Source organism: Gadus chalcogrammus, chromosome 5 (genome assembly GCF_026213295.1).
Source record: "Gadus chalcogrammus isolate NIFS_2021 chromosome 5, NIFS_Gcha_1.0, whole genome shotgun sequence".
NCBI classification, from domain to species: Eukaryota; Metazoa; Chordata; class Actinopteri; order Gadiformes; family Gadidae; genus Gadus; species Gadus chalcogrammus.
Window position 1 is genome coordinate 8,582,237 of NC_079416.1, and position 17,500 is coordinate 8,599,736.

The 17,500-nt window shown below is 43.1% G+C and overlaps 1 protein-coding gene across 1 annotated transcript; it reads left to right on the forward strand.

Moving 5' to 3' along the window:
- Positions 1–5,373: 5,373 nt before the first annotated feature.
- kcnk5a (potassium channel, subfamily K, member 5a) lies at positions 5,374–15,942 on the forward strand. The gene is made up of 5 exons (XM_056590951.1): positions 5,374–5,915; positions 11,804–11,915; positions 12,463–12,629; positions 12,745–12,913; positions 13,197–15,942. The coding sequence occupies exons 1-5, from the start codon at positions 5,730–5,732 to the stop codon at positions 14,234–14,236; spliced, it is 1,674 nt and encodes a 557-aa protein (XP_056446926.1). The 5' UTR covers positions 5,374–5,729; the 3' UTR covers positions 14,237–15,942.
- Positions 15,943–17,500: the final 1,558 nt, after the last annotated feature.

Consider the following 17,500-nt stretch of genomic DNA (forward strand, 5'->3'; position numbering starts at 1 on the left):
CCACGGATTTCACGTTTGTTGTAAGTTGGCGGCACTTGACAGCAGAGCATCTTGGATTATGAATGGTTTTCATCACACTCCTTATTGGTCACTATAGTGTTAGGTGTCAGGTCAAAGATGGAGATCTCTGGATGGACCACTCATTTGATTGAAAACCGGTAAAGACATTCTGCTCTGATACCCGCTGCCCTATAAGCAGAACTTCAACAACACAGTGCCAGTACTTTGCAGTCCTTTACACGGGTTTAAGGTTTCCTTGTCTTTGTCTGGTTGACTTTTCAGACAAAAGCTTGATTGTTTTTTGTTCTGCCTGCTGTCTTCAGTGAATGAAAGGATCCAATTGCTCCACTGAACAATTGTCAGTTTGGGAAATGGCCAAAAAAAACCACTTCTAATGTGTCTTTGCTCGACTGAGACTCAACACTTTCTGGGACTATGTAGTGAACGTACTCCCAAATTGTGTTGAGTTTCATTCAACTGAGGCAGAATGGTACACATGGGCACAATCATAGGTGCTTCTAAAATGTACCGTAACATTATGTACCTTTTACAAAACATTATGTATTTGCTGCAATAAAACCCTGGACTCACTGTTTACTAGCGTCTCCGGTAAATATTGGACTGTCCTTGCAATAAAGGTAATACCAAAGCGAGTCTTTAATTATTAAAATTCATGCAACTAAAGTCCTCCCTATTGACCCATGAGCAGCATACCGGCATGTAGTCAAAGAAAGTGATATCCTCTTGCTGCATGACCAGGGCATATGAAAGAGTAACTAGACTATTGCGGGCTGAAGCTGGGTCAGAAATGTAGAAAGAAAAATTATGTTTTTGTTTCCCTGGCAGAACATTTTGTTACTCAACACCAACCAGAAGCAAATTAGTTGAATGTGCACATATTCTTTCCAACCATTTATCATAACTCTAACTGTGACTGCACAGTCAAAAGTCAAAAGTGACTGCAGATGCTTGTTATTATGAAGCAGAGGGCTTTGGGTGTCATGCTCGCGGAGGCCTACAGCTAGGCGGAGGATAAAACACAACTGTGGTGGTGCAACCTTTTCACTTTCTTCACCGAAGACAACCAAAGAATATTTCAGGGTCTTTGGCTGATGGCTTAGCTGTAGATAGCAAAGATATCTGCCGATAGCTGTGGAAACGAAGTCTTTGTGTTCAGGTGGAGTCTCTGCTTGCTACACTGCAGTGGATTTCCTTTGGTGGCAAGTGACGAATACAAACTGTCCTCTTAACAGTAGAGAATCACAGCATGTATCTACCTGTTGGAAGTCTCTCGCCCACTCCAGTCTTCTGATCAGAACACTTGCAAATCACTAAGGAAACAAGGTGAACAAACCCTGCAGCATTTCCATTATCCTTGAAAATAATCGCTGTCCCATATCTATTTTTGAAGAAGCACTTGACCAATGTTATTTTCAAGGTACATAAACATGGGCTTTGTGGAAACAGCTAGCTTCCTAAGAAATTTGTGGCCTAGTGTGGCCACATATATTATTGTATTGCATAATGCCAGAGCATTCCAGTGGCATTAACACACATGGAGGATGTCATGGCCAGAGCCTACGGGGTTCTTGATTATGTGAGCTATGTGTGGTTGTTCATCAACAACGCCTTTGTTAGCAATGTCAGTCTTATAAACAAGTCACCTGAAGGCAAGCAAGAGACGATTAGCCTGACACCAAAAAAAAACAAACAAAGCCTTTAGATTACTTTGTTTCAAATAACCCCTACCTTGAATGAACTCCACTCCACTGTTAACTACTACAGAAAACTCATTATCAGTATATATTCAGTGTCTTTTGTACGGTTAATTTGAAACGTCAGAAATAGGATGACGCTGGATGTCATGGCGTAGGCTGTTTAACCATTTCCAAAGTTAATGAGCCGTAACTACCTATTTCCAGATACCCTAATCACTGGGATAGATACAGCAGCCATGCCGAGAAAGACTAAATGCGTGAGATAACTCGGAGTGACTTTGAAATGTATTTGCTACATAACTTTGCGAAAAAAACTATCCTGTGCTGTTAGTTTAAACAAACTAAATAGATAACAATTGTACTCCAAAGTAGTACAATTTTGAGGCATTTGTGCACTTTTATGACACTTTATCTTTCTTGGTATTCTCAATCGGCAGTCGAGTAGTTATGTCACATGTAATTTGTTTTATGTGGATATCTGTCTTCCGAGGTGTATTGGAATCAACAACACAACATAAAAATGCAACAGTCATTGTACTTGCATAACTTGCCCTTGGCTACAAACACAGGTAGGGCGTGTACGTGTGGGAGTTTATTTATGGAACATTTAGTCCCGGGTACAGTTTAAAAGGGTTTCAAAGGAGCTAGACAATAAATGGCCAATGGTAACAAGTATTATAATTCAGTTTGAATAGCTATAAGTCCTGTAGCTGTAGGCCATTTCAAGGGTGGTTTCGTGTCCGTCTGTATTATGTTGTTACTACTCAACAGTGGATTTTATAGACAACAATGTGTGAATGCAAAATACAGGCTAGAGTCAGCAAGATCCTCCACGAGACATCACGAGGAGATGGCGCCACCATGATTAGGGCCCGGGCCTAGTTATAAGCTGATCGTAACAAAATTAAATGCATTGATTTTGTACAGTCTATCTTTGTTAAAGCTCGCACACATACTCTATTATGCACCTCGGCAGCACACATGAATTGAGGTGATTCTCAGGAAGGAAGAGCACTCAGCAAGCCAAAGGCTTAACGCCTGAACCAAACCAAACCATCAACCAGTAGGGAGTCATAAGTCAAGAGTGGCCAAATGACATGCTTCTAGTGTTGTTGGACACATTGTGAAAAACATTCAGTAATAACGATTAGGTCAAGAAGAATCATTGGGAGGGGGAAAACTACCATGGACATGGCTGGAATAATGGATTACAAATAGGAGAATTGAATAGCAAATGTTTGACATGCACAATAACTAGTGGAACTCATTTGGGTGGAAACATTACATTGAAAGGTGATTTTTGAAAAACCATAGCAAAATAGAATCTCAAATATAGGAAAACAATATCAGCATGGATAGTTTGGTTTCCTAAGAACAGCAATAAACAATCAATTTAGAAAAAATGTGACACATGAATGGGTGTTAAGCGGGTCAGTCTTCAAACAACTTATCCATGGCAGTGTGTAATTATCATTCCAGTGTTGTGTTATGCTGCCAGTCAGTTGTCATTGTCAGCTCTAAATCAGCTATATTAAAAGTTACATTTCTTCAAAGTAGCAAAGGAGGGTCATATTCTCAAGATTTTAATAATGTTGTTGAACTATTTGAATTCATTGTTAATCATCTCAAAGCTGAAAGCCCCTCGTCTCAAAAATGGAAAGAGGTTTGAGGGCATTCTGAACGCCCCATAGGCTCTGCTGTAATCAGTATGTTTATATGCAAGAAGTCTTCCCATCTGGAAGGGACCTGTATCTACTGTCTCGCCAAAACACCTAAAGAGGTCAACCACTGCGCTGAGGGGGAGAGCTTACACCAAATACTTGCTGGGACTGTGCTGCCGTTATGTAAGAGTTATGTCAGGAACTCATTTGTCAAGGTCCGGCTACTCAGCCTTCCCATCCCCCGCTCTCCCTCTCTTAGACAGTCCCCCCCCCCCCCCCCCCCCCCCCCCCCCTCTCACAGAGACGACCGTAGCTGCCGGCACATTACTGAGGCAACTGTTAGTTTGGTACGGTTTGCATGTTGTTTGAAAAGTAATTAAACACCCCACACGTGGATCAGTGGGTTTTCGTTTAATGCAACAGGCATGTGCATGTAATGCAAAAATGTGTCCAGAAAATCAAGAGGAATCAGAAAAAAAAATGAATATTTCAACATATATCAGAAATGCCTCTGAACATCCAAAAAACAAGACGTTTCCTTTTCCTCATACCCGTGTGCAAGTTGGTTTGCAGAGAGGCAGTCTCTCTGGGTTATTCAGGCCGTGTTCTCACAACCAAGATAGATTCTAACAGGAAGGTGAAGAAAAATAGAATCGCTAGACAGATAGGACATGTTGATGCACTGAATCGAGGTGGTCTTCTCGCCATTTATCAGTTTTGTGATGGGCCAGGGGCTTTTAGCAATGTGTGTGTGTGTGTGTGTGTGTGTGTGTGTGTGTGTGTGTGTGTGTGTGTGTGTGTGTGTGTGTGTGTGTGTGTGTGTGTTTTTGTAGAGTATTTAAACATTCTTTCAGAGGGGACAGGGCACTGGGGATTATCAGCATTACATGTCAATGGGAAGAGCCAATCCTTTAGTCCACAAATTGAAATGACAAGAGCGCATATGAAAGACTGTGTTGTTTCACAGACATATCACTAAGGGTTTGTTGTGAACCATTCTTGTTTCTACTAAACACACTGAAAAACATTGAGCATTTTTTAAAACGATAGTAAAAACCTTTTTTAGAGCAAAGTAGGCCCAATAGTATCCCTGATATATTTTAACATACGTAGGGAATCACCAGTAGGAATGACTTGATTATTGCTCTTGTACTAAACACATAGGTATGGCCGACGGTGTATATTCTTTATTTGTTTTTTAATCATCACAATATCATCAATATGTGTCAATATAGACTATCAATGCGTTAGGGTTAGGGGAGGGATTTCCGACCGGATTGATAGCGCAGAGGTACATCTTTTTGTGTCCCAGTATCTTCTCAAGGCGGATGTGAAGTAGCGGTTCAGATGATAGATCTGCTCAGCTGTGGAGGAATCCAGACAGATCCAGTGTTTGCGTTTGGTATTTGGAGGCTTCCTCGCGACTCTCCACTCTTCACCGTAAAGGGAAAGCACCCGGGAGAAAACAGTAGTGCGGCTTGAAGTTTGCACCAATCGAAGGGACAAAAATCCCAAATCAGCGAGAAACAACGACGTGCGCGTAGTTTGACACGCGCACAATCACGAACAGCCATGTACGTTTCTAAAACTCCCCCAACGATGGTACAGCATGCCTTATTGGGCCTACATTGTTTATTTGCATTTAGCAATATAAACATAATACTCTGTATTTAAAACAGTAATTATTTAAGACTAGATGCCACTTTTTGATTTTAGTTTATTAAGTTAAATGGAGTGCGGTGTAAAAAAAAAGAAGGAGATCTGAACAACTACCTAAATGACAAGGCCTAGCCAACTGGCTTGGAAAATAAATCCATTTCGGCGTTTTGTTTCAACGCAACTTGGGAAAATAAAAAGTACAATTCATATCTTGCATTTCAATCATATAAACGTAACACATCCATAGCAGGACTATTCATATATGTTTTTATTACCTGCCGTTGAACTGGTGAAATCGGGGACGCCCATTGCCCAATTTAGGGCGGATCCTGTGCTCGTCTCCACTCCCCCACACAGTTCACTACTAGTCTGGTGAGCACAGTAGTGTTCCTCTAAGTTGCTACAGGCGGCACATGTGGAGAGTCAACAACTGCAGCCCACACAGTGGCAGATCTTTTCAGACGCTCTTTCAAACGTTAAGCCCAATTGATGAGCACTTTTATTCATTTCATCTGTCGAGCTAATGCTGCCCGAGGTGGCAAGTTTGACCACTTCTTCAAGAGACTCGTGCGGAAGAAAAGAAACCTTCACCCAAAGACCAACCTGTTGAGCATGTGCCCGGCATAGCCAAAGGACTACACAAGGGGCCCCTCTCCCGCGTTCTCCACCCCTCGATTCCTTGTACATAAGGATGGTAGATAAAGGTCCCCTCTTAACTTCGGCAATAATCTTCTACTTGTCCATTGGGGCAGCAATATTTCAAGTTCTCGAAGAGCCTAATTGGAAACTCGCTGCAGAAGACTATAAGGTCGAAAAAGGAAAAATACTCCTAGCCTACCCCTGTCTGTCAGAAGATGATTTGGACAAAATACTCAAGGTATGGTCGCACATTTGTTTTATTCGTTTCCAGAATTTGGTTGCATGTGTTTGAGGTTGTATTTTATGTTTTGAATTAGTACAAATGAACCTTAAACAAACCTTGCTTTTGCTTTTAGTGTTAATGGCATAAGCACTTTTACTCTGTTGGATTGGTTGCAATAGTTAACGTTAGTCGATAATATTGTGATACTGTTGCATTCCTCTGGCCCCGCCGCTGGCGGTAGGCTATGCTGTTATTGTCCACGCTGTGTGTATACACAAAGCCAACGTGCAGGTGTTTTGTATGCCGCATGCTGACATGTGTGAGTTGTTCAGCTCTTACTTTGTACTAATTTGCCCTTAATGATGCAATAATCAAACATTCCCATTTTCCAACGTTTGCGATTTATGCAGCATATCAGTTCCAAGATTACACAACACTTCCTTCCGCCCTGCCTCTCTCGCTACACTATTCATGAGAATTGTTCCATTTGCGCACGGGAAACTACTTTCCTTTTTCTAAGTCCATAAAAAGGAAAAACTGTAGCACTTTGTCTTCACTTACTTCCCACCGGCAAGTATGACCACAGACAGGCATGTCTCGACGAGTCTCCTTTTCCCCCCGACCCAAATCTCCATTGGAAGGATTTAACACACACACACACACACACACACACACACACACACACACACACACACACACACACACACACACACACACACTCACACTCTGGCCCCTCACTTCAGGGCCTCCCCGCAGCAGAACTTTAGCAGCTCCTCTGAGGCTCATTTGGCTACAGCTGCTGCCAAAGGGTAGGACAGATTTTTCTGTTGGGTTGAACAGCGATGCATCATGGCAGATCTTATATTTACCGACTTGTTAAATGGAACCAGGGCCATCCAACGCGCCCACAGTAGTAAAACAAAAGTTTTGGAGCATAATTCAGACATCTAGATTCCAGTTACCAAGTATTCTCCAGAAGAGGCCAATGCAGTTTTTTTTCTTTGTAAACCTTGCTGTGGTTCACATCAACTTGGATACTTCAAATTTAGCTATACACAGGCCTCCAGAAAAAACAATATCTGGAGGAGGTCTGTATCACTCCTCATTAACCTGCAACATGCAGATGTCATCTTCCTCACTTTGTTGCATCGCCAGCAAATTTGCATTGTGGAAACTTTCCCCCAGTCTGTTCCAGTTTAAACAGGGTTTTCTGGCTCTCATGGAAAAAGTAGATTTGGCTTTCTTCACTTTATTAACAAGGGTTTCACTGCGCCCTGTAAAGGACCTTGAAGTGGTAAGTTTCACACATTGGATTTTATGGCTCAGTGATGTTGGCTCTCTGTAAAAGTTAAGACAGGAATCGCTGCATTGTCGCTAATGCATTAAAAACACAACCCACCACTGGGATACTGGCACGCAGAATGGCATGCATAAGTACTGTTTTTGTCCCCCCTCTGTGTGCAGTGAGGACAGAGATAGCCGAATGCGTCACAAAGTTTATTCGCCGCTTGAAACTGTAATTAGGGGGATTGAGGCAAATGCTTGCAAGTTTGCAATCTTGCAAGTAGCGTGTACATCGTCTGTGGAGAGCGGAACCACTTATCTTATCAAGATCAACCGTTTTGAGTGTTCACCTCAGTCGCTGGACCCTTGACATCCTGCTTTGGAGAGTTCTGCTTCAGTTGTGCACGTGGGCTGCTTGCGTATCTAAATCATTGGCATATTTTGCAAATTTAGTTTTTTCTTGATTTAGATGTAGTGGTACATTTTTCATAAACACTGCAAACTCTTTGTATTTTTTTTCTTTCATTTCTAAGGATTAATCTTTCCTTTCAGTTTCTTTAATAAGTCACGGTGCTACTGACCCATGTTTGGTATCGCCAAGTCAAGGGGCGATTTTGAGAATACTTTCAGAAACATGCCTGGCTGATAGGGAAATTTAGCATAATGCAGGATTTGGTACATCCTAGCTGCCTTAAACTAAGTGATGGAGAGATGTTATGCTAAGTGGGTCTTTGATTGAAATGGGATAGCTCCTTGGTTGGAGGCGTGTTGTTTTGTCTCATAGAAATTGGTCCCTAAAGAGTTTTGCATGATTGTATGTGAGGTTAGGGTTATCAGACATGATGGCTTTCAGGGAACCAATACACAACCGTATGGAACTCTTCCAATGCAAATAACCACCAACTGGCAGTTGGTGGCTTCTACAGAAAAACCTATCAAAATTAAAAGCTACAAGGCAGCAACAAAAGTCAATTTGGAAGAAGCCCCCCAGTTCTCAAACTGTTTGGGCTTAGACTGTTGAGCAGCTGCTGCACACACGTGTGTGCGTGTGTGTGAAGAATCCACTGCTGTTGCCTGCCCATTTGATTCTATACCAAATCAGGAAGAGGTGAAGAGCATCATTGTTCCTCGTTTACAATAGTGCTAGTCACTGTTGGTCGGCAGCATCGCATGTTCAGTCCCACATTTACCATATCCTTTCAGTTTCACACAGCCCCCTCCCTGCAGCATTTTAACACTCGGCCTGCATTCCCGTCAGCTCCCTCCCACCATACCAACGCCATAAATATGTTATGATTATTTTTTGTTTGCGTTGCAGGAAGTTTTGTTTTTCAAAGTGACTTAATTTCTTTGTGATGCGGCTCACCAACAGCTGTTGCAGTTCTGTGCCCATGCCGAGCGCTGAAAAGTACCTTGGGACTGAAGCGATACTGACAGACCAGCTGTCCTGCTAACGTGTGTGTGTGTGTGTGTGTGTGTGTGTGTGTGTGTGTGTGTGTGTGTGTGTGTGTGTGTGTGTGTGTGTGTGTGTGTGTGTGTGTGTGTGTGTGTGTGTGTGTGTGTGTGTGTGTGTGTGTGTGTCTTTGCCAGGGGAATAGCAGTTGACAATGCTTAAGTAAAAGTGACACTATGAATCACTATTGATCACACTTAGCTCGTAACAAACACAGTGTAAAGCTTTAACTTGGGTTGACAAAATGATTGGTAATGCAGTATACTAGCAGGAGCTGGATAATATTAAGAGTGGTTAGAAATGCTACAAAACCACAGTAACCTGCATAAACTTGTTTTTACGATATTATAACACAGCTGTGATAGTGGATGATCAGCTTTTGTTCTTAGTTGGTGTCCCAGGGTTATAGGCCAGTTTTTTCCCCTCACAAAAGCAAGACTTTCGTTGACTTTCATTTGAGAATCACTCGGAAGAGCTGGATTGGCGTCATTGAGCTGTTTTAACAACTAAAGCCCCAATATGCCATCAAGCGTTTAGTGTTCTATGCTTAATACAACTGTACCACTGTTTTCCTTCATCAAACCGTGAACATGTGGGAATCCTTACTTTATTTTTACTAGATGGCTAACCACGGTCGCTTTTGTTAGTGGTATCACTTTTAGTCAATTAGGTATGGCATAATTAAGTTAGTTAAACAACATCACAAGTTGGAGATTAAACTTTGAGAGCTTATTTTCTGTTCTTCACGCAGCCGTTCAATTAATTTAAGGACACAGGCTGGCTGTCATTGATGAGTTCAAACTGTGTTCACTGCTAAATGGTTGCAATGTTATTTACCCTCTGCAGTGTGTGGGCCTGGTACTACAGACATCACAAAACCTTTTACTGTTCTACCACAATGTTCCCTCAGTGCAAATGGAAAAGATATGAAGAGCAAATTGGTGTACCTACTTTTTAATCTTATGCATAATTGGCAGAAACATTCTTCATTCATAATATATTTGACACTCCACTTTATACCTCAGTCCTGATGTGGTCTCTTGTAGCTACAAATTCTCTTTAACAATGAGATGGTATAGTCTCGTTTTAACATTGTTAACCAAGTTATTTACACCGTAGCAGAGAAAACGAACCCTAATGAGAATTACACATTTTGTCTCTTAATGTCCAGTGTGGTGTTGCTTTTACAGCCTTATTTGGGCAAAGTTTGGACAACTTTGCGTAAATAACTTGCACAACTGTAGAGGCAGCAGGTGAGGATCCAGTGTCTCTAGCGGCCGTCCCAAATCAGGGCTCCAACGGCTTGCTGGAGTTAAACTGGCCCCACAGAACACATTCCAGGCAGTTGTAAATCACGGCCTGACCACTGGCTGACCTGTTTTTAATGGTTTGGTCTCCATGTGACCTTTTTTAAGGCGCGAACTCAGAGGGTCCCAACCTCGGGTCATGTGTTATCCTTCTTGTTTGGAGTCAAGATGGCTCACTGCTCATGACCCTAACTCCTAGTCCTAACCACCTTGGGATTTGTCATGTGAGAGAATGCTAGAAATTAATTATTAATGACTAAAGAAAAAAGGAGAACTTTGAGGAAGTACATACTATGCCCCGTGTGGTTTTGTTTGCATCCAACGTTTTGGCTTTCAGGTCTTAAACTCTGCCCTTTCCCCGTTTTGTCTTCTTCGTCTGTAAAACTACAGACACAGTGCAGACAAACCTCTCAGTCTACAGAACCGTCCATGGATTTGCGTGCTTAAAAATATAAATGTTCTGGTTGGGACACTAAGTGTAACGAAGAACCAAAAGACACTGTAGATGTGAAAACGTGGCGTCTCCAGTCTCCACGCGCCCGTATATGTATGGATACACACAGTTGGCATTGTGTTCAATCGTGCCAGTCTTGAGAACCGTGGCGTCAGTGTATGTGCTGTAGGCGGTGAGAATAGGTCACTTAACAGAGGTGCAATGTCCCCACTCGGTTAATCTCCAGTCACAGCTGAGCGACTGTTCTTGTCAGCGCTGCAGGCGTCACAAGACCCTACGGAGGAGACTTGTGTTGAATCAGCAAACAAAGCAACACGTCTCCTCTTGCGCTGCTTAATTAGAGAGCAGGACCGTCGCTGACCAGCTATCATTACAGAAAGTTTACCAAAAGTCTTAAGTGTAGTGTGCAGAGCCCAACTCATCCTCTCAAGGAGGACAGTGGAGAATGAAGGAACTTGTGTGAATGAAAGGGATGCTATGTATGCTTTGTGCCGTGGTCTTTTTGTGTTTGATTTTCTTGATGCACATGGGTTTATCAGGGATGTGATATTGAATGGGATAGGGTGGCTAACACCAGGTAGACATAGTTTACCCAATATAATTAAAGGGGAAACGTTACGAATCTGACTGCTGCCTGGGTTTGACAATGGGGTCTGGTAGGTTTTCCTAGAAGGATGGGATAATTGTTTTAATTTAAATGAGATTGCGTTGATCGCCAGTGTGAACATTGAATGGGGACATTTTTTTATCATCTTGTTTCATATTATTTAATCATTTTTCTTTTACTGCTATATTGGAACAATACCTCTCCATTATTTTTTAAAGTAAATAGTTTGTGAAATCTGCCTGTTCAGTGCACAGGCCAAAAACCAAGCAGCACTTATTCCTTTTTGCAATCTGCAACTGGCAGCATTCATATATGAAACATGGAATATCAGTATTATGTCTCTTAAAACACCGTTCAGGCCAAACAGTCCCCATTTATAAATTGCCTTGGTGGAAATAACTATTGTTGTAGGAAAATCCTGTTGCGCAGTCCAACTCCCATCCACAAGGAACATAAGATTGTATTCTTCTCCATCTTTGGTTTGATGGGAGAGCAGATCCTCTCCCTGCAGTCTCTGATTGGCAGCACAAGTGCTAGTATTTACTGCTTACAGAAGCACTGGGCCCGGTGTGGTACATGTCTAGAACGGGCACTGGTCAACTCATCAGTGCGTCCGTGATAACATCAAGAGTATCCCAGGAGGAAGGATGTGGTTGGACAAAACAAAATCTCCCCCACTCTGCCCCCTTCCTTTTCGCCTAAAGCGACTTGGATGGGTTACAATTCAGTGGCTGCTGCTGTATTTGTGGGATTTGGGTATTTTCCTTTAACCCATGCCGTGGGATTTTCCCTTCTCAGGTGGTGGCCGACGCCTCAGGCCAAGGAGTCACCATCACCGGCAGAAAGACCTTCAACAATTGGAACTGGCCCAACGCAGTCATATTCGCGGCAACCGTCATCACCACAATCGGTAAGTGTTTTTCCATTTTATTTTACCCATTTAAGATGTAAGGTCACCCGGCGAAATGTGTTAATTGTATTGTAATCGCTACAGCATTGTTGACCGCCTTTTTGACTTTGTTCCACTGGACCACACTTTATTAGATATTGTTTGCCCTTTTGCCCGTGCTAATCCTAATGCACCGAACAACCCATATAGATAAGACGGTAGCAGTGGCGGAGAAGCTGTAATCAAGGGGTCATTAGCAAGCTTTTTACAGCACTGTTTTCTTTGTCTTTTATAGCCTTTTCAAATCTATTTTTGCAATCCTTCAGAGGTGGAAATTCAGGTTTCCCAAAGTAACTCCTCTACTGTATTCCTAGTTGACTGACTGAATAAATTTACTTAGTCAGATATGCATCAAATGAGTGTGATGCTCGAGTGAGGCACAAATATGACGGTACTTTTTCACTGTACCACTACCTGCTGAACCAAACTAAACTGCATGTACTATACTAGTCCTAAAGCGACCTACAGCACATACACCTGACTTCCCACTTTGCCGTTACTTTTGAAGGTTATGGAAACATGGCCCCCAAAACACCGGCAGGCCGGATGTTCTGCATCTTCTACGGGCTGTTCGGTGTGCCGTTGTGTCTGAGCTGGATCAGTGAGCTGGGGAAGTTCTTTGGTGGCCGGGCCAAGCACCTGGGCCAGTACCTGACCAAGAAAGGTCTTTCCCTGGTAAGCTCACCAGCCTCTTCCACCGTCACTTGTACTCACAGGCACGTTTGTCAGTTTTCAACTGAGCAGAATGAATCTCTTACGGTCTTGGTTGTCTTTTTTTGCCCTCTCCCAGAGAAAGGCCCAGTTCGCCTGCACAGCCATTTTTGTTCTTTGGGGCGTCCTGATTCACCTCGTCCTCCCACCGTTTGTGTTCATGTCCCAGGAGGGATGGACATATGTGGAAGGCTTGTACTTCTCATTCATCACTTTGACCACAATCGGCTTTGGAGACCTAGTAGCAGGTATGTCCTCTGATTAATGAAAAATGTACTGGGTTTTGGCCTTATGATAATCTGTATTGTTTTTGGCCTTGTGAGAATCTGTATGGTTTTTGGCCTTGTGAGAAACTGTATGGAACCAATAGTATCAATACAGAATCCATGCATAGCGAAAGGCTTAATAAGCAGCTGGTAACTATTGTAATGTTGTGCATGTATGCAGATCTCAAAACCGTGTCTTGGTTAAATATGTTTACCATTTCAATATAAAATGTGATGATTGTTTTCCTTTCCATTGCTCCGTCAGGTGTGGACCCAAACACGGATTACCCCACACTGTACCGCTACTTCGTGGAGGTGTGGATTTACCTGGGCCTGGCGTGGCTCTCGCTGTTCTTCAACTGGAAGGTGCGGATGGTGGTGGAAGCCCACAAGGCCTTGAAGAAACGCCGCAAGCGCCGCAAGCTGTCGGTGGACGAGCTGCGCCACACCAAGGAGGCCCATAAGGCCTCCCTGCGGCTGCCACCCACGCCCAGCGACGTCAACATCTTCAGCTTCCTGTCCAAGAAGCAGGAGGGCTACAACGACCTGATCAAGCAGATCGGCGCCAAGAAGGACCGGGGCCTGAACGGCAACGCCTGTGGCCCCTCCAAGGACGGGGGTGGCGGTGGCGGCGGCAGCGGCGAGGGGGTCTCCAAAGACATGAGCCGCTCCAAGAGCTGCAACGACGCCATGTCGTACAACGGCCACCCCATCCTCAGCCTGGAGCAGTCGCCGCGGCAGAAGCGGCGCTACAGCTTCAGCGACCGCGTGGGGGTGGCCTTCTCCAAGTCCAAGAGCTACCTGCTGGGCTCGGACAGCGGGCTGCTGCTGACGGACGACCTGGCGGAGGCGGAGGCGGAGCAGGACCGCATGTACGAGAACCAGCTGGACAAGGAGGTGGACCTGGAGCACGGCGGACTGCTGGGGGGCGGCGGCGGGGCGGGCGGCTCCAGGAGGTGGGACTCTAAGGAGTACCAGCCGCTCACCTTCCAGAACGCCAACATCACGTTCATCGACGAGGAGAACTTGTTGAACAATAACCTGGAGGTCGAGGGGGGGGAGGGGGAGGGGGACGACGACGACGCAGAGGATTATGACGACGACGAGGGGGAAGGGGGCGCCTCGAAGGCCAAGTCGTCCGTCACCACATGCGACGAGAACGTTTGCGAGTCGGAGACGGATTCCAAGGAGGAGCAGAGCTCCGAGTTGGAAGGATCGGTGTTCACCAGCGACGGGTCCGATCACAACCACTCCTATGAGGAGCTGGTGGAAGAATATGCAAAGGAGGATAACATGGACCTTTGACAAACAGCCATTTCAGCGGTCCCATATTTTCTATTCTTCGGTTGAATTTAAAGAAAGAAGGACAATTTCACCATGTTTTTGTTTTGTATTAATATTAATATGCAGAATGACCACATTGTATCATCTTAGAAACTTGATTATGTTGTGCTATTTTCCAAACAATGTTTTGAAAGACCAGGGCCCAGTTCCTGCCCTGGCAATGAATCAGTCTGGATGAGCACTAACATTGCGGTTATTTATTTCATTTTTAGTTTTAACAAATTCATGGCACCATTGCAATATTTCTTGTTTTTATATTGGTAAATTACAGGAAAGGGAAACTTTTCTGCTGCTTTTATTGGATTGCCATTGGTGTGTCTTGATTTCTATTCACCATATTGGTGCATTGCTATTTATTAAAATGAAGGATTAGTCTATTATTCATGGCCATCATGGCTTGTATATCTCTGACATTGCACAATTCAACCGAATGATGCGGGCCGTTTAAAGTCCATTTCGGTTGAGATTATCTTTCTAAAACCTGAGCCACAAAATGTCTTCAAATGAAGGGCTAAGGGAGCCATAATTCTTTTTTTCTTATTTATAGCTGGGTTTTGCCCAAAACAAATCCCTGCTTTTCTTACGAAAGTAGTTTTCAGAGGCAAGAATGTTTTGGTGTAGATTTGAGTTGTACAGTTGATCAAAATGTACATGCAAAGTGTTTGACGCGAGCTGCCTTGTTTGTTGTTGTGACTCCACTACCGTGAATGGTTATTTCAGAGCCACAACGTACCCCAGTATAAAAAATGCGATCCAGTATAGAAACTGTAACCCCTTGTCATTGAAACCTCCATGGTAAACTCCAGCAAACTCCAGTCTGTTATTTTTGGTAGATGGTAAAAAATCGCTTGACTTTTTTTCAACTAATCTGTATTTGCCATGGCTGCGTACCTGTTTGCGGACCCTCCATCATGGGGACACATTTAAAATGGTTGCAGCCCCTGGCACCAGCAGCAACACCCGTTGACTGTTTGCCATGTCAATATTGTCTGTATCGGGAGCCTGCCGCTGCTGTACTGGAGACAAGGCATTGGTGCTCCTTGTTGGTTTTGGGGAGGCCCGACATGATTGATCTAAACGCATCATGTTTTGGCTATACCAGGGTCACCTGCAGCCGATCGATCCTCTTGACGTCAGGGCACCCGGCGGTATCATGGTGGCTCTCGGTTGCGTGGTCTTTTTACTCTCCTGAGCCAATAAAGGAGAACTGGGTCAGGAACTGTGTCAGGAACTGTGTCAACTCAAAAAACGAGTTTGCCCTCTGCCTCCTGCCCCTAAAAAGACGGCATACTTCAAACAGTGTTACTCCTCAAAGAAGTTTGGCAGGGCTGTGCTATTGTTCCCAGGCCTTCGTAGGATTCACCCCCAGTCTCGAATGTACGTGGCAATCAATGTAATGCATATGCTGAACTGAACTGAAGTGTAGTGTTGATTATACAGATGGGGTATGTGCAAACGTATTGGTCCGTCTTAATTTTCTACAAATGAATTGTGCTTGTTATGGAAAATGTTTTTATTTGTGATGTTTGTCCATTGTGTTTAACCAACTCCACGTATTGTCCTTTTTTATGACTAAATTATTCATGTTGTATTTTTTGTATATACAATCCCAGCAAAATGTATATTTTTAAATAAACTATATCAATACATATAATTGGTGTAAATGCTTTTTCTTGTTACAGATGGTATGAAAAAGGCAATTAAATACACTTTAGCTATTGGAACATTGGTGTTTTGAACGACCAGGGGATGTTATCTTATCTTTTTTTTTTCCTTTGTGGGGAAATATGTAGCACTGAATGTAATGATACTAAAGTACAATCATGACCTTTGCTGAGCTGGCATGGGACAGTATGCAGTTGTGTATCTCGTGACTTTCATAACGCCCTTTGTCTTTGTATATCTAAAGTCAATCAGCAGCAAACAATCACGTGCTTATGGTTTTGCAAAGAATGGGACTTAAATGGAATATGGCGTATACAATCAAGAGCGGGATCTTGTCTCAGATAATTAACATACTCATCCGCTCAACAGTCGCGTTGAATTTGCAAGGCAAAAAAAGACAAAATTATTCACAATTTTTTTTTGGTTGATTGGGGAATCATTGGAAGATTGGCAAATATTTCAGAATAACAAGAATGGTTTACATTTCTGGTTCAGCCGTGAAGATTAGATCTTGCATACCAGCCAATTGTTGCCTTAGACAGAGAATGTTCACCACTGTCTGAATGAATCTCGCTACACTACCTATCCATGGGTTAACAGTACTGAACAAAAAATACACCACCCATGCTTTTTTTCAATCACATTGATAAGTTCCTCTGAGCACTGTTAAAAAAAAAATCTGAAAAGAGACACTGCTAGCTACAAAGAAAGGATGGGCTTGGGGTGCATGTGAATGAAATGTTATGGATTTGCTTGACAGCCCTTATGCTGGCCTCTGCTGCATTGTTCACTGAATCACAACGGAGAACACCTCGAGTGGCGGTGTGCTGAAGAGTCGTGCTAGAAAATGTGTTGCCGGGGTGTTTTCCCATTCACACAGAAAGGCACCTTCTTTGAACGGCCTCGACACTATTACGAATTAAACACTGTTATTAATGAGTACAGTGTTGAATTAATGAGCAGAATTAATGAACTAGCACATGAGAATGTGTTGTATTTGTGTTATAAAGCCCAATTAGAATATATTTCATTCATATTGGAGTTCAGTTAAGACTTGAATTATATGCTTATTTTTTGTCTGGAGATTATCATCTCGGCAATGTTGGATCGCATTCTGTCATGAATTCAAAACTGTATGATCAGAAAAGCGATAATGACAAAGTTCAGATGATTTACTTGATGCAATCTAACACGTTTTGTCTTGATTTCCATTGGAAATAGGGGGTCATTCTCACTCTGCATACAAATGCCTGTATTCAATTGACAAACATTACGTTTAGTGATCACTGGCAAAATTGCACAAACAAAAACCTCCACATAGTTCCTGATACAGGATGAACCTCGATACACTTTGAAGATGCTTTGACAGATGAAAAGGAGCAGGGGATGGAGTCCTCTGCTCCATCCATGATGTGAAGCCCATCCTAGATGGTCTTCACTGTTCTCTTGGAAGAAATATGGAGGAGCGTATTGATGTAAGCAAAATATATTAGACCACCTTCTGTATGATGTAGAGAGAGAGAGAGAGAGAGAGAGAGAGAGAGAGAGAGAGAGAGAGAG